This window comes from Sphaerodactylus townsendi, linkage group LG04 (assembly GCF_021028975.2).
Source record: "Sphaerodactylus townsendi isolate TG3544 linkage group LG04, MPM_Stown_v2.3, whole genome shotgun sequence".
NCBI lineage: Eukaryota > Metazoa > Chordata > Lepidosauria > Squamata > Sphaerodactylidae > Sphaerodactylus > Sphaerodactylus townsendi.
In genome coordinates this window covers 96,448,125-96,465,597 of record NC_059428.1, presented here as the reverse complement: position 1 = coordinate 96,465,597, position 17,473 = coordinate 96,448,125, and the positions used below count along the sequence as shown (strand labels likewise).

At 40.4% G+C, this 17,473-nt stretch overlaps 2 protein-coding genes across 4 annotated transcripts in view; one reads left to right on the top strand and one right to left on the bottom strand.

Moving 5' to 3' along the window:
* Window positions 1–1,454, top strand: part of REV1 (REV1 DNA directed polymerase) — a 59,331-nt gene extending 57,877 nt beyond the window's left edge. For all 3 annotated transcript variants that reach the window (XM_048493182.1, XM_048493181.1, XM_048493180.1), the window contains 2 exons: window positions 205–307; window positions 1,017–1,454. In XM_048493182.1, the coding sequence (XP_048349139.1) occupies window positions 205–307; window positions 1,017–1,128 (215 nt within the window). In that variant the 3' untranslated portion in view covers window positions 1,129–1,454. The remainder of the gene's footprint in view (window positions 1–204; window positions 308–1,016) is intronic.
* Window positions 1,455–2,085: 631 nt separating this feature from the next.
* The window catches only part of EIF5B (eukaryotic translation initiation factor 5B), a 39,020-nt gene continuing 23,632 nt past the window's right edge, over window positions 2,086–17,473 (bottom strand). Inside the window, exons 11-24 of the mRNA XM_048493183.1 lie at window positions 16,448–16,555; window positions 16,087–16,197; window positions 15,018–15,085; window positions 14,663–14,804; window positions 11,664–11,795; window positions 10,861–11,043; window positions 10,594–10,755; window positions 9,452–9,583; window positions 7,478–7,609; window positions 7,287–7,363; window positions 7,034–7,198; window positions 5,860–5,998; window positions 4,193–4,354; window positions 2,086–2,832 (exon numbers count right to left, since the gene is read on the bottom strand). Of these exons, the coding sequence (XP_048349140.1) occupies window positions 2,725–2,832; window positions 4,193–4,354; window positions 5,860–5,998; window positions 7,034–7,198; window positions 7,287–7,363; window positions 7,478–7,609; window positions 9,452–9,583; window positions 10,594–10,755; window positions 10,861–11,043; window positions 11,664–11,795; window positions 14,663–14,804; window positions 15,018–15,085; window positions 16,087–16,197; window positions 16,448–16,555 (1,821 nt within the window). The 3' untranslated portion in view covers window positions 2,086–2,724. The remainder of the gene's footprint in view (window positions 2,833–4,192; window positions 4,355–5,859; window positions 5,999–7,033; window positions 7,199–7,286; window positions 7,364–7,477; window positions 7,610–9,451; window positions 9,584–10,593; window positions 10,756–10,860; window positions 11,044–11,663; window positions 11,796–14,662; window positions 14,805–15,017; window positions 15,086–16,086; window positions 16,198–16,447; window positions 16,556–17,473) is intronic.

Below are 17,473 nucleotides of genomic sequence, written 5' to 3'. Positions count from 1 at the left end.
CAAGGGCAGAAAAGATCTAAAAGTGAACTGTTCTGGAATAAGAAGGTTCAAGACAGGACTGTTCTTTGCTTAAGAATCAACATCCAAGAAATTGTTTCCTCTCCTCCCTCTGACCAGCCAGCTGTAGACATTTTTAATGCTTTGACATCCTCCCCTTTTTGTATTCAGGGCATTAATAATTCTGTTTCAAACTTTTTTACATAGATCCCATGGAGGAAGACATCCTACAAGTTGTGAAGTATTGTACTGATCTGATAGAAGAAAAAGATTTGGAGAAGTTGGATCTGGTTATAAAGTATATGAAAAGGTAGTTTAATTTTAGTTCATTAATTTACAAATGTTGGTTGAAAAAAATCTATGTTGCTAGAAAAAAAATTGTCTTGCAGAAGATTCAAGAGTATCTTCATGCTAGTCTATATTCATCAATATTTCCTTTGTACTACTGTGCACCATCCATACAATTTAATTCCTTTGCACTTTTAAAGTATTTTTTGCATAATACATGTACAGTTCTTGTGTGGGATTCAGACATTTTTCTTCAACAGGGTTGAAGAGTTCACTTGGACCTGTAATGGTACTTCTTTTCTGAACGTTGTTTTAAATTTCTTGCAATGTATATGATAAATCATAGTGGGGCTATTTAATTAGTAGCTTGATTTTTACCTTGTTCCTCACAAAGAGTCCATGAGAGTATATATGCCCTCCCCCTTTGCCCTCACAAACAACTTTAGCTTTTGTTTTGTGTATTTTACATTTTTGTAGCTTGTTCCACAAATACAATTTTATCTTTTATGTAAAAAAATTGATTCTTCAATACCAAGGACAATATTCAACAGTATGCCTGTTTGCTTCTAGTACTGAAATAATATTTTTAAATGGTGCATTTGCAGTAGCTAAAATTAGTAAATAATAACTTTTCAAGGTTGTCATTACCTCCCCAGTATTCTGCTATTGAAAAATTATTTTAATAGTGATGATGATTTGTTCTGAAGAATGGCTTCTTTTCTACTTTGCAGACTAATGCAGCAGTCAGTGGAATCAGTCTGGAATATGGCATTTGACTTCATTCTTGACAATGTTCAGGTGGTTTTGCAACAAACTTATGGAAGCACATTAAAAGTTACCTGAACTGATCTTGTAGGGAAAAAGGTGTGGTGAGAGCCTGGAGTTCTCCGGTAGCTGTGCCATAAGTGCTTGTGAGGTATTTGCAAAGTGCATGACAGTAAAACTAAGTTTTTATAAGTTGAAATTTTTTTTAAGAAGAAAAGTGTTTTGTACATTTCCTTTCGAGAAAGTGCCAAATTTGTCAGTATTGCATGTAAATAATTGTGTTCAAATTCTTTTATTGTAGTATAGAATCTATTTACAAAATGTTTGTTTATAAAAGTTTTACGGATTTTTACAGTGAAGTGTTTACAGTTGTTTAATAAAGAACTGTATGTAATTTGTACAGATTTGATTGTTTCAGTACTCTATGGTCTATGGGAAGATTGATTTGTAGTACAGTCTTGAAACAAACATTAACTCAGTAATTATAATGAAGCTACAGCCTTAAAATTTTTATACTATTTATGTACACTCCCATTTTATAATGGAGTCTCTCTCATGTCTAAACACTTTGAAACTCTAGCAGCACTATCCACTGTTCCACAGAAAAATGATAGTTTGGTCAGTTGAGGTGTAGCAGTTGAGAAAATTGAATGCTTCCACATTAGAATATAGTCTCAAATGAATATGAGAATTACCATTCATATTTCCGCACTACCTTTGTGAAAACCATTATTTGCCTGTGGTACTTTGACACAAGAACATTTATACCAAAATATATTTTTACTTTCAAATGGATGGGGGGAGCAGGACTAGGTAGGTACTACAACACAGGCAGAGCATTCTACCACAAAGGTCCAGCATGTTCTGTGGTGGAGGAATATACACTCTAGTAACATCTTTATGTGAAACAGGAAAGCAAATGTCATATCCCAGTCTGAGCACTTGTATACAGGAAGAAAAGATCAGATCTCACAGCTGTTAGCCAGAATGGTCATATAGTGCCTCCTTTATAGCAAATTACATATAAAAAGAGAATTAATGTTCATTTCTTTTTATTTGTAGCTCAGTGTTTATGATTACAGGTTGAAACTGTACAAGCAATAAAAGGCAGCCGACTATGCCTTACATCATTGTTGCACACAAAGCAAATATGAATATCCGATTACCTAATTCTTCTATCTTAAAAAATTCCTATAGGCATGAAGCAGAAGAATGATGAAAAATCAAGGCAGGGAGAAAAACAGAAGTATGCATAAATAAACATTTCTTACATCAAAGTCCAAGAATCACAAAGTCTGCAGGAGTTTGGTAAATCAAATACTGCAGCACTGTTCTTGCCGGTATAAAAGTGAAAGCTTTGAGTTTTGTAATAAAAACTTTAATTTTTTTATTTATTTGGGGGATGTGAGTTGGAGAGGGCAAACTTTAAAACAGCAGCCAGTATAAAGGGAAGGACAGTGGGGAAGAAGGTGCACAGGCACATTGGAACCACAGGGACATGTAAATTGACCACTGTCAAACCAGTGTAAGTTACTTGGTTTCTCATGGAAAACATTTTATCCACATTTTCCCCAGATGTTAATTAATTCCAACAGCATGTTCATTTTAGGCTGTTGGTGATGTTTATAATAGGAAGTGTGGGTTTATACCAGTCTACCCATTGCTTCACAGAATTCAAATGATCTCAAATACTTTCTTTAGCTCTACAATAAGCTGCCAGTCAGACTTCTGCATTTCATCTCTGAACCAGTCCTTCAGAGCATCGATGGACTGACGACTGATCTGTAGATAGAACACACTCAATTAGAAACATAATATACAGAAGATATACAATCCTTGGACCAATGAGCCATTTCACTGCTTACTCGGCTCTTTCATTTTTGAGCATGTTGTCTCCCAAGTAATCAAAGATGTAAATAACTAGCAGGAATTAAATGGTTCCGAGTTCGGCAAGCCAGTACTACTTAGGGAGTAAACTTTTGACATACTGCCAGAACACAGACCAGTCTTCTCAATGTGTGGGTAGGGACTCAAAAGAGGGTCACAAACCAGCTGTCCCTAATGATGGATCCTGCCCTTTGCATCCTTCGCTTTCTTTCCTCCTCCCCAACTTCTCACATTGTCATCTCCCTCGCCTTGACAACACTGAGGAGAAAAAAACCCACTAGGTGGCCAGTAACTTCACAGTAGCAGATGAAAGAAGGGCAGGAAGGTTGATGGAGATGTTCAGTAGACCATGAGAAAACCAGAAGAGAGAAAGATGTCTGCAGGATCTGTCTTAACGCTGCTCCTACAGAAGCCCAACCTCTTGCTCATCCCCCTGCAGTGCATCTCTGCCTTCTACCTGCTGTGGGAAATGCACTGTACTGGGCCCCTTGCAGCCACCTTATTCACCACGACCTGCCATCACTGCGCATCTGGACCCAGCTGCTTTTGAGCACACCTCCTCAAACCCCAGTTGTGGGCCAGCTGGCAAAGGAGGTGGTGAAGAACTCCCACTTGCTTAAGGTTCATACTGGGGCAGCTGCACCCTTTGTGTGGTATTTGTTAGTTTCTCAGAAACATCTGATCGGGCACTACAGAAAATTAAATGCTGGATAGATGGGTGCCAAGGTCATACTTTGCCTAGGGCACCAAACAATCTTGGACCAGTTCTGGGTGGGTCATTATACAAAATAAATTTGGACTTGTGGGTCACCATACCAAAAAGGCTGGCAACATGTAAAAAAGGTTTTGACATAGACAAAATTACACACTTAATTACAAGAAGGAAATTATAGCAGAAATTTGGATTTTGAAGGGTTTGCTTAGGACACATATTTATCTAAAAAGGAAAAAAACCCATAAGTATCACTGTTTTATTTATAAAGCAAGAAAATTAGGATAGATAGACAGACAGACTTTAATGTCATTGTGCACGCACAACAAAAATACAAACGCTCCGATGCACATTTCCGCAGTCCTCTTCAGTCCTCACACATTCCACAATCCCCTTCCAACCATCCCTACACAGCCACATCAACGCGACATCATGGAGTTCAGCATAGCCACAGCTCTAGAGTAGAAGCTGTCTCTGAGCCTAGTTGTCCTTGTACAAATGAAGTACAAATCACAAACTATAAAATACACAGCAAATACTAACCTTGCTGACAAGTATATCTGTTGCTTCAAAATGTCGTCCAAACATTTTAGGGGCCTCACCAGGAATAGGTTCTATTTTCACACAGACTTCTTGACCTTTTTTTGCTATATCCACTTGTTTGTGATTTATTTCTATACTTGTAACTATTCCAATATCAATGAACTGTAACACAGAGAGAACTCTTTAGAACATACACTTTTTATTAATAACACATCCACTTGCACAATAATGTTGTGAAGACTAGAGAGAAAAATTGAATAGATCTTCCCATTTTATTCTACTGACACACTGCTCTAGAGTAGACCAAGGAATCTTCTGCTAACACAAAATACTCTTATGTTGGCTGAAGGCTCCCTTCCACCAGAGGAATGCACCCACTGGAGCCCCTCGGGGATAGGGCGGTATAAAAATCTAATTAATTAATTAATTAATTAATTAATTAATTGACATGGGAAAATCCAACCCACCATTTAGAATTTTATTAAGTCTTTTAATCCCCTCCCAATGCAAGATTTAACAGATCATCTACGAACATATGTTATACAAGACTGGTTCAATGGAAAAGTACCCTCTCCTAAGCTGTTACATTATTAGGTAATAGCAGAAGGCTGGTGCCACAGGGAAGTGACACACACCAAGTTTCCCAAAGGATTAATGTGGCTCTGAGGAGGGATTGCAGCATAGGCACCTTCTGTGAGAGCCAATGCCTAATACCTAATAGTACAGGAGGGAGTGTTCCATAGCGTAGAAGGCCTTGCATTTAATTCAAAGCTAATATGAGTACACCAAAAGGTGGCAGCAGATTTGTATATTAATCCGCCACAAGCTGGACTGTCTTTGAATGCTCCACAGGGGTCCTAGTGCCTACATAGTTGAGTGGAACACAGGACAGGATCCAAGCATTCTACAGCAAACACGGCCCAGCTTGGGGTAGATGAACAGACGAATCTGCTGTCATCTTTCGGTGAGAAAAGATATAGTTCATGGAAGCAATTTTTTACTTCTTTTCCACCCAAGTAACCATATTCCATATAAAAAGCCCCTACTGAAGGGGGGACCCTTCAGAACACTTTGCCCATATGACATCACAGAGACCACACCAGTCACTATCTTTTGAAGGCAGGGTGAGTTTGCTGCCCCACCCTCTGAAGGGACAATGGACCAAATTGGATGGATCACCCTCAGAGATTAATGGATCCTCCTGGCGTCCAGGTAGCCCTGGAGGCTTTTGAGAGACAAAAATGTCTTCAGATTTTCAGCCATCACCAGCATCATTAAGTTTTGGCAGGCCAAGATCAGGACATTCAGAGTTATTAATCAAGCATTTACAACTCTGTCAAATTTAACACACAAAGCTATAAGGCTGAAATCTACTCAGAAGCAAGGCTAGTATTTAGCTATCATACCACTGAAGGCACAGAAAAGGAAAGGTTAAAAGAGTTGATTACACAGAACAAACCTCTTGTCCCACCTCCTTCACTGCAAGTTTCTCTGCTGCAACACCAAAAATTATATGTAGCTCCGTCTCCCTATTACTTCCCAGGATGAACAAAAAAGCTAAAGTGAACACAGCAAAGATGCTGTTGCTAATATGTAGCACTGCTTTGATAGCTTTGCCAAATAAGAACACCTGGTAACAGAGCTTTAGGAAGTTAAGAAATACTCACGTTTTTACTAGGTACACACATGGGAGTTCCTTGTTTTACCTGACCCGCTTCTACAAGGACTCCCATCACTATGGGATCCCGAGAATTAAATATAAACTGAGGAAGTATTTTCATCTTGCAAGGGAATACTGCTATGTGCCTAAAGGGGAAAAAGGGGGAACATTTAATATGTGATTTGAATGCTAGTTGTAAAACTATCGTCTTAAAAATACCAACATTATTTTAGCTGGATCCAATTCATAACAAACAAAAGAACTTCCTTTGCATAATGCTGTCTGTTAAACCATTCCCAACCAACTGAAAGTTTCTAGAGACAACCACTCGCTATGGCTAGCCAACTCTACAACCATCACTGCCTACAAATTCATTTGTGCTAACTTCTCCCAATGAGCACAGGAACTTTATACACCCAAGCAGGCCTCAGCAAATATTCTGCAAACTGAATTAGAAACTGTACATCAGAGTGTATCAAAATATTGCCTATTCCCAGTCCACTGATTTCAACAAGATGTAATTCCTCCAATCCAGTGCACCCATACACAGAGAGAGAGAGAGTTTGATCTACAATTAGATCAATGTGTTATATTCTTGTAAGACTGTCTTATAAGAATATGACACACTGGTTCCAATCTGTCAGGCCTTCAGCACAATTCACTCTAACAAGATCTCATTTTCCCTATGCCCAACAGAAAATACTCTTGAGAAAGTCCCATATACTTTTCTGTGTCCCATATACAATTCTGATTATAAGGAAGCACTGGACAACTGTGGTAGGAGTCCAATTAACAACAGGCACACACCCAAGTGCTTATATACAACTGCGGTTGTCAAAGGCCAGATTTGTGGATGATACAGTTATTGAGGAGCTTTCAAGCACTAGTGCAGGGGTAGGGAACCTGTGGCTCTCCAGATGTTCAGGAACTACAATTCCCATCAGCCCCTGCCAGCATGGCCAATTGGCCATGCTGATAGGGGCTGATGGGAATTGTAGTTCCTGAACATCTGGAGAGCCGCAGGTTCCCTACCCCTGCACTAGTGGGTTTGAAATAATTCCTTCTCTGGATCTACTAACACCTGATTTTAAAATTATCCTGGAATGGCTTTGTTCATATAGTTTCTTGTGATTTTCGTGTGTTTTAAGGAAAAGACTGAGCTCACTTGGATGCATACTTACTTAAATTCTTCCTGTTTCTGCTTTTTGTAGTCTTGCCTGTATTTTGTAAAGGCATCGAATAAATGATAGATAATTTCTGCACTAAAGATTCGAACTCCTAAACTATCAGCCATCTCTTGGGCATCTCGTTCAACTCTTACATCAAATGCCAAGATTACGGCATACCTAGAAGTTAAAAATAATTATTGTGATGCATGAGAAACACAGACAGAAAATTGCACAAGCCGCAGCATATCTTTAAAAAGTTACTTACTGAGGATCATGCTCCAACATAACTGATGCCTTCATCACATCTTTTTTATGGACAGGTCCTATGTTAATTCCAGCATACTGTCAGGAGAGGGGGGGAGAAACATCCTGTGAATATTTATTTTTAATTGCAGTAAAAATTGATTAGGAATAGAGCAGTTTAGGGCAGGTGATATGGAAAACCGATTGTCTTACTGGCACTTCTGAGGTCTTCAAAAATTCAAGTAATGCTTCCAAGGAGCCCAGAGTAGATGCCTGGACATAAACACCTTTTTCTTCCAACTTTATAGCATTCAGTGTTTGTTTCAATTCATGTATTAATTCATCCTGTGGATATAAAAATGATATATTTTAAGAGATCTCTCAGTATGCCAAGGATTCTTTTGCACCTCTTCAGAGGGCTTCAATAGCTCCCAGCGTACCACACTAAACACTTCACAATCATCTGTACAGGCAATTAGTAAGCTTGTGGTCTAGAGATCTGTGGCCCAGAATGGTAAGCTGCAGTTCTGCAGTGAAAGCTCGGCTCTCAACCTGTTTGATCCCAACAGAAGTTGGTTTCAAGTGGCCAGCTCAAGGATGACTCAGCCTTCTGAGGTCAGTAAAATGAGTACTCAGCTTGCTGGAAGTAAACGTAGACGACTGGGGAAGCCAAAGGCGAAACACCCTGCTGCAAACATAGTCTGCACAGTAACCGTCATAATGTGACATGGGTCAGTAACGACCTTGCACAGGAGTCTACCTTTACCTTTAAGCTTCTAGTAGTTTCCGAAGCAAACCCATTAAAAAAGACTAAATATCACTTCCTCTGGAATGGAGAGAACCACAAGGTGACAAATGAAGTTTGGACACTCAAAAGTTTATACCCCAAAAATCTTTTTGGTCTCCAAGGGTGCAACTGGACTCAAATCTGGATGTTCTGCTGCAGACCAATATAGCTATCCTCTGAATCAAGTCAAACTATGTAACCCACCAAATAACAGAGCTCTTATTTCCCCATAGCAGCCATTTTACAGGTAACAATCACCACTATGATCCAGAGAGAAACAGAAATATCTGATAACTCCAGGCACAAAACTGAATTTGTGTAACTTTTTCCAAATGTTACTGTAAAGGCTAGAGTGATTAAAAGAGGAAGATTTCAAATATATTTTTGCATAAAAGATACTGGTCTGTTTATTTCCACCATCTCAACCAAAACAAATTCATCTAAAATATTTTTCAAAACAGATGGAAATGAACGTGTGAATCTCTTAAATAATCTTACAGTGCGTATTAAAGGTGATGAATGCTTACAGGTGGGCATTCACATACAGAACATTTTCACCTCAACACTGATTTTTAAGTTTAGACTCAAAATACTATGTAATTCTGAAGAATGCACAATCAGGTCTTCAAGGTATGGTTCCGTAACAGAAATCTGTAACCTCCCATGCAACATAACTCCCAGTAGCTTAGCCAGAAGATAAACAGTACGCATATACAGTCAGCATGAGTTTACATTTTTCAGACATTGCTGTGAAAGTTATTTTAGAACTGTCATTACTTCTAAGACGCTTTAAAAGCGGAGGAAGCTAAGAACCACATGATGGATCCAGAGCACTACCAGCAGAGTGAAGCTGGCAGAGCAGGGAATCCTCCACCTCCTCTCTTGATATAGCCCAGAGTTGTCCCCGCCCCTCTCAATTCTGTTTCTGGGGAACAGATGGGGGCCTTGAGAACATGAGGGATATAGTGGAGATCTGAAGCAGGGCACCAGTTAAACATCCCCTCTCCTACCAGTAGAGGAGCACTGCTGGATTGAATTCCAAAAGTGAAATCCTGTGCACACTTACTTGGGAATAAATCCTACCAAATCCAATTGAAGTTACTTTTAGACAAATCTCCAGAATTGCACTGAAAGTTACTGTGTTCTGATTTTAAAAAACTAAACTAAGCCTAAAACTAAAGTTTTTGACCAAGATATAAAAGCTTATTTCCTCAGGCACATGAAAAGAGTGCTGGCCATAAAGTAAGGTGAACAACAGTTATTCCTCCTGAAAAGTTCCTCCACTGTTTACAATGTTGAACTGCTTATTCCTCATTGTTTCAGCACCATGTAATGATTCACATAGAGAATATCTAGCTGCTGATATACTGTCATTCTAATAGGGATTGCATGTGCCATACCTTAAGAACCGGAATTTCATCTTCTTTGTAGGCTACAAGGAGGGGTAAACCAGCCAATGTTTTCTCCAAATCTTTTCCAAGAATTTTTACTCCTTGGGCAGCAATAACTTCTTTATGTTTTTCATACTGGTTCTAAGGTTTCGGGGTGGGGGAGAGAGAACAATAAAATACAATTTTATAAATACAATAAAATACAGTTTAAAACTCAAGCCAGTCCCAAATTATAAAGAGAGATTATTGTTGCCTTCAGCTTAAAGCCTGGTGGAACAACTCTACCTCACAGTCCCTGTAGAATTGGGAGAGATCCCGCAGGGCCCTAGTCTCCACAGGCAGAGCATTTCACCAGGCAGGGGACATGACCAAAAAGCCCCTGCTCCTGGCTAAAGGCAGCTGGACTGATTTTGGGCCAAGGACCACACTGGAACATAGGCTCCTCGGGAAGATATAATGGGAAAGGTGGTTACAGTGGTACGAGAACCAGAGACTTAGGGCTTAACACCAGCACCTTAAATTTGATCTAAAAGCTGGAGCCAGTGCAGCTGGCAGAATACTGGTATAATACGTACACTCCAAGGTGTCCTCATAAGGACTCAGGCAGATGCATTCTGGACCAGCTGGAGTTTCTGAAGCAGCCTCAAGGGCAGTCCTACATACAGCAAGTTACAGTAATCGAGACTGGAAGGAACCACTGAACGGATCACGATGGCAAGGTTGGAGCAGGACAGATGGGAGATAGTCGCTGGACTTGCCATAGATGGCAGAAGGCTGTCTGGACAATGACGGAAACCTGCCTCTCCATAGAAAAGGAGGCATATGTTTCCAGTTGATATGTTTTATTCCATACTCAGAGTTTGAGTTTTTGTTATTTTTGCAAGGCAGGCAGACATCAGTAATGGTAATTTAGGTTCAAGGCTCTTAAAGACAGAGCAAACATCATTTGAAATAAATAAATAATATTATGGGTTCTCACAATCAAATGGACCTATTCTACATGTGGCAATTTAAGTGAAGAAATAATGGATACGCGAGACTGATTTCTAGACTAGAACAGAAGAAGAAAACTCCACCAGAACTCACGCTGAACAAGTTTTGGCATCCTATATTTTAAAAGTTGCATTAAGTTCTACATGCTACTCACATACCTTCACTCGCAACTCTTTCATGGGAGGAGGTAACAGAAGACCTCTTATCTGGGTTACGATGGGACCTTCTACTCCGGGAACTATAATGCAATCTCCTTCTCTCAGGCGTCCGTTAATCAAAATAACGTCTATCGTAGTACCCATACCAGGAAGTGCTTTGACCTAGGTGACCGGAGCCAAACACACACACATACACATATAGAGTTATTTCAATGCCGTTTGTCAGCCAAACAGAATACCAAAGATTTGCTATACATTTCAAATTACCTCCATGACCTGAGCTCTGAGCTCTTCAGAATGTGCCAGTCTCTTACTTAACATGGTTTGTGTCAACTCAACAAGAAGAGCTATTAGACTCCCCATGCCATCTCCAGTGTGGGCAGAGGTAGGTACCAGTGAAACAAATGTGCGGGGATCCTTGTTTTCATGGTATAAGGCAGCATTTAATCCCTAAAACCAGAAATACAGCATAACTGAAAGACAGCAGGAAAACCAGGCACAAAACAGGTACCTAAAATACAAAACTGCCATAAGATCAAAATTCATACAGCTAAACAGATTTCAGAATCAAGTGAGTGGACATTACATGGACATTACAGGGGGCAACATCCCTTCAAAAGAGCTACTTGTAATCATCTCCCTTCCTTCAAATCTCTCTTCAAACCCACCTTTTTTATAAAACCCTTTTTTGAAACCCCCAACTATGAACTAAACATGTACAACTGGTTACGTTCTCATAGCCTTGCATTCTGTTCTTTCCCTATTACCAAACATTCAATTGTGAACTTTCTTGAGCAGGGCACAAAGGGAATTATTTTTCCTGAAAAATATGGCATACGCTGATGGATTTCTTTCTAATCTTATTGACTATGCTAACATCTGATGGCCTAAAGCATTTAGAAACCATGAGCACTTGAGAGAGAGAAAAGCAAAACACTTTACAAGTTAAAGACAAAACAAAACAGTGTATGTTTCATCAGATATTTCAATCCCTTTACGTTTCACACTGAACAAACTCTTTAAAATCTCAGTATGGCCAGTATTTAGCATATTCTGCAAATTTAACCTACCTGCTGTGCAAACTCCACTATGATGGCTTTTGCACGTTCCTCAAATTCATCCTTTGTGTTTTTTTTCTGCTTCTTCAAAGTTGCAGCTACATCTGTATCAGGACTTTTTTTCCAGTCATACAACCTATCAATCTGACAAACACAGAATTAAAACTAAACATCTCCCTATTAATACTACATTATTTAGCTGCAATCCACCTGTAAGCAATAAACCAGAAATTCAAAAATAAACACTTTCATAGATAAATCAATCCTCCCAGTCTAAAGAGTCATGTCAATTTACTTATGCTTTCTCTCACACTCGCATTCACTTATCTCTTGAAATGGAAGATGAGCCATTCATTTCAAATTTAAGAAACAGGATGTTGTGGGCTTTCCAGGTTCTTTGGCCATGGTCTGATAGTTTTTGCTCCTAATGTTTTGTCTGCATCTATGGCTGGCATGATCAGAGGCATGTCATGGTAAGATGTGTTTCTCTCCATGGCACAGAGTTAGGAGCAAAAACTACCAGATCATGGCTACACAGCCCAGAAAACCCACAAGAAAGGATAATGTGAGACATCTCCCTTTGTCAACATAAAAAGAACTGTGACTAGGATGGGAAATCTTATTCACCAACATTTCCATACCTGGAAACAATGCTTACATGTTCTCCCTCCCCCACAAAAAAAGGGGGGAAACTCCCTCCCCTATCTTGTTTTCCAAGTTGACAAAATTTGTACCAGACAATCTTAAATAGATATGTTGCCTCAAGAGGTTGGGGTGCTATGAAATTATACAGACAGAAAGATGAAATCATTTGAGCATACTGCTGCAGGAGCTTCCTGCAATCACCGAAACCAAACAATGAGGCAACCTTAAATGTATATTTAAAATGAGTTGGATTGAAATTAATTATGCTAATTTCAAAGTAAGTACCTGTTAAAATGGAGTGCCAGGCAGCAGTAACTCATTGAAAAAATTAGCATTTAATAGCACTAACGGTGTTTAAGGTCCATGACATAACTTAGACCAATAATCCTCACAACAGCCCAATAAGGTAAGCCAATATTACTTCCACCATATTGGAGGGTGCTCTGAGGTGGAGAAAGAGTTTGCTTGAAGCCACCTTTGAACCACAGACCTCCCACATCACAGTCCATTTTTTAAACTGATCTTTTATATGCAAAACATAGATCTTAGAATTTAGTTTATTTAAAATATTCATAGGCCCGCCTTTCTTCCAAACTTCTCAGGAACCACAGTGGGTAACAACAATATATAAAACAAAGGCCCTTTCCGCACAGTGGAAAGGGCGCCTCTCCACCGGCAGAAATTATGCCGGTGGAGGGGTGGGGACTGTTCGCATGGGAGCATGCGAGCGGCCCCGCAGAAGCCAGCGCAGTAGAGGTGGTTTCACACGGAGCCGCCTCTTCTGCATCTCCCCCCACTCACCTCGTCCTCCAGCGTCGCTCTGGAGGCCGTCAGGGACCTGCTCAGGCTGCCCTCCAACCCCTGGAGGTTGGGGAAAGCGCCGACTTTCGAGTGGTGCGGTTCACACCGCACCGATGGGAAGACGGCGTTTTAGAATAACCTCGCTCAACAAGCGAGGTATTAGTAGCGGCTTGATGCCACTCCCGGGTGGCCAGGACGGCGTTGCTGCGATCCAGCAGCGTCTCCTGTGTGAACAGCTGCCCAGGGACAGTGTTTTTGCCGTCCCGGGGCTGCTGTAAATGGCCCATGCGGAAAGGGCCAAACGTTGAAAACAACTAATATAAACTACATTTATATCAAACCCCAATCTAACATCACTTTGAGGCCCACAAGTAGAATATTTCCCCTTTGCCCAGTCTCTGACTACTTCAAGCTCTTCAAAATACCTTCACTTAACAGTCTCAATAGAAAGCCAGGACAGCAGAAGTCCCCAACCACTATTACCCCAGACCTCTTCCAGGAAGTTGCTCCACAAGCACAGGGCCCAGGCCTAATGTGCCTTTGCCTAATGTGCCTTTGACAAAGATTGTCCTAAACCTGAATGCTGAGGTTTTAGTTTAGAAAAAAACGGTTGGCTCCCTCTTCCTCCGCACCCCCCCCCTCGCTCGAGCAGGGGCCAGCCTGCTCTAGCCTCCAGCAAGTCCTGTGCGCACCGCTCTGTGCCTCTCTAGCACCTCTGCCTCCTCTGCGCTCCCCCACCCCCCCAGGCAGCAGCCACCCAGAGCACAGGCACCAGACACGCCAGCCGAGTACTCCCTGCTCACTGCGGTGTGCACACGTTGTGCTCAGTGGCCCAGGTCAGCCTAGATGTGTGGGTGTGGGTGTGATTTTCCGCCCCCCACATGGTGAACTTTGTGTGTGCGTGCCCACAGAGAGGGCTCCGAGTGCCACCTCTGGCACCCGTGCCATAGGTTCACCATCACTGTCCTAAATAATCGTTGGAAATAACAGAGATGCTGTATGGAACATGAAGGGAGGCAGTCCTTCACATATGTGGGCCCTCGGTCATGAAGGTCATCTGTAATTTAGATATGTATATTGTCTAAATCTAAGAACATTTCTCCAGGAAGATTACCAAGAGCATTTCATCTTTTAAAATACAGGCGGGTATATATGTTATTATCAAAACTCAGTTATAAGAACACAGAATGAATTTAAAAAAACTTGCATTTGCCAAAATCGCGACCCAAAGCTTTTGTGTGTGCTACATTGTAATGAATATTCAACTTCACAAAGGGAAACGACACTAGGCAAAGATATCTTAAAACAGCAGAAAGAATATTGTGTGGTAACATGAATCTTAAAGGAAGATTCACAAAAGTGTGAAGTATGGGGAAAACACTTTCTAAAGTCTACAAAGAAAATTAAAGCAGATATCTTGTGTTGTGCTTGAACATGAATCACATGTGCTTGAACATGAATCACTTAGTAGAAAGAAACCTAAGAACTTGATAGTTCACAAACACAATCTGAACTACCACTGAAAGCCCTTGATAAGCAATAAGACCAGTGAAAGATCATCCTACCTTATTGAGTGCAACTACAAAGGGACATTTTTTAGACTTCAGCAAGTTTATAGACTCAATTGTCTGTGGCTCCAAACCATGCATGATGTCAACTACGAGAATTGCAATGTCACACAGTGAGCTTCCTCGATTTCGAAGATTGCTGTAACACGAACAAAATTTCACTTGACATCTAAGAGTGATGTGTTCAAAGTCTCAAAAGTGTTGCTAATCCCTTCTAAGAAGGCTCTGCCCAGCAGTTTTGCAAGGTTATAACAAGGTTTGCAGCACATTCCCCAAGAAACTTAGATTTATCTACAGGTTTGTTAAAATTAGATGGTATAAAAAGGAGACACCGAATATAACAGACAGTTACCTGAAAGACTCATGCCCTGGAGTATCAATGATCAGCATTCCTGGAATCTTGACACTGTCTCTGTCAAACTAAGATTATAAAATATTAGTGGGCTTGACACTTAGGCAAAACTTTTGGAAGAGTGCACTATGTTCAGCAACAATAATTTATTTTCACCTCTAATTGGTCCTCTGACAAAAGGATTTCGTGCAGAACTTTCATGTAGCAGCATTCAAAACAAACATTTAGAAATGTAATAAAATAAATAAAATAAGTAATAAAATAAACAGTCAAGTGACCAGAGTCCACGCCTGCATTCTTTACCCCTCAATGATATGATGCAGCCTTTCTTCTAGGTCACAGGAGAGCAATGTTTAGCAGTGTTGCAATGATAATGTAGGAGGACTGATTCCCACGTGTATCTGACCACAATGGACTTTTTCAGATGATCAATTCATAAAACATTACAACATGGTATATATACAACAGAGAAGAGCAGATTGGAAGTCTACAGCTAAGGTTACCAATTCCAGGTTAAGAAGTTTCTAGAGATTTGAGGGTGGAGTCAAGAAATGGCAGAATATAATGCCACAGAGTCTACCCTCCAATGTTGCCATTTTCGCCAAGGGAAGAGACCTCTGTAGTTTGGAGAACAGCTGAAATTCCAAGAGACCTCCAGGTTCCATCTGGAGGTTGACAAACCTGTCTACACCCATTCTGAAAAGCCTGGGGATCTGGAAAGTTCTCTCCAATACAGATGGATGCACTTGCTCAATACAATTCCTTCACCTTCCATGAGCATCAGAAAAGCCAATCTTGCATCTCAGCTCTAGAACATCGTGTGCAGAAATATTTGAAGCCAGTGAAAAAATCCAATAGGTACTCAAGCTGCTATTTTAAAACCAGTTCTATTCTCTGTGGAAGGCAACAGATCAAATAGCTACAATCAGTGGATCCTAGTCCAGGTATTCCTATCGGTAAACATGGGTGAGGGAAAAACCCAGACTACTGAATAGCAGAGCTACTTAAAACAGTTTACAGTTCTTTTGGGGAAGCACATATATGATGCTCTGAAAAAGAGATTACTTACACTCTTTACCATCTTCGCTTGTTCATTAATAGCTTCTAGGGGAACATTAGTTGCCCCAATTTGCTGAGTGATTCCGCCTGCTTCACCATCTTGCACATGAGTATGACGGAGCTGTGTGTGGGGGGAGGAGAAAAGAAGAAATGTAAGGGATGGAGAAAGAATAATTAGATGAACCCTTCCAACCAGTAGGTTTGGAATGATCTCTTTTACACCCATCCGTTTTGAACTGCAGAACTTTTAAAAGGTTTCCAATTACTTATTTGCTTTCAATTGAAGCTTAAGCAAGGAGTTTAGCTTGTAAACATTCCATATTAACTGACACTGAAAGCTGGTGATTTTCTAATACATATTCTGTCCTTACCTTATCTAGGATCTTCGTTTTTCCAGTATCTACATGTCCAAGCACACAGATAACAGGCGCTCTTAGCTTCTCAGTATTTACGTTCTTAAGGTTTTCAGCACGACGTTTCTAGGATTAAAAAATAAGCACTTTATAACAAATGGAAACTTATAAAAGGAAAGTCACTCAGTTAAATTCTTTGACTGAAGAACACTGCCTGTAGATTGCTGGAAAGCCATCACCTCTCTCCAAACTGGACTAGATATGCAGCATTACTCCAGTTTACTCTTCCAATCTGAAATCAACCTAACCCATACCACAAATCAGTCAGTAGCTGCCACCACTGAGAGAACTGAGAAACAAAACTCGCAGTAAGAGTTAGGGAGTCTTCACTGAAAAAAAAATTGTGGGGTACTGAATATTTCCAGAAATAACAAAACTTTGGAAGGAAAGACTTTGCAGGTAGCCAAACGATTTCCACTATTTGATCTAATATCTTCTGAGAATCTTCTGAGAATATCTTCTGAGACACACCCATGGGGGGGGGGTTCCTTAATCTTGCAGGATCAGAGCATCTGTCAAAGTAAGTTAGATCAACAAGAGAAATCTGTTCAGTAGTTCAACGAAATTTCCTGATTTATGAGTAAGTAGGGGTCTTGCTTCCTTGACTTTGCTTGATGGGTGAAGAAGATGTTTCCCAATCAAACTAAATGTTGGATTGCATTTAAAAAGCACGTTAATCAGTCCACTAGTATTATTTACAGAGCAGGGTACAGCTGGAAGTAGTTCGTCCTTCAAATCCATAGACAGGAGATTATGGGTTAGTTCATCTAATTCCTGAGCTCATGATTTTGTGTTCCCCTTTGTTCCTAAATCAAAATGAAAGGCCCTGTTAGATCTCAAATCCAGCGCTAGGTCCAGCGGTATCTCCTCTGGCTGCCCCAGTTCCAACTTCAGGAGAGACCCACTCATGTCAATCGCCTCTCCTAAGAGGGTGTGTGTGTGTGATATACAATATGTCAGGGTCTAGCTAGGGGCTCCTAGATA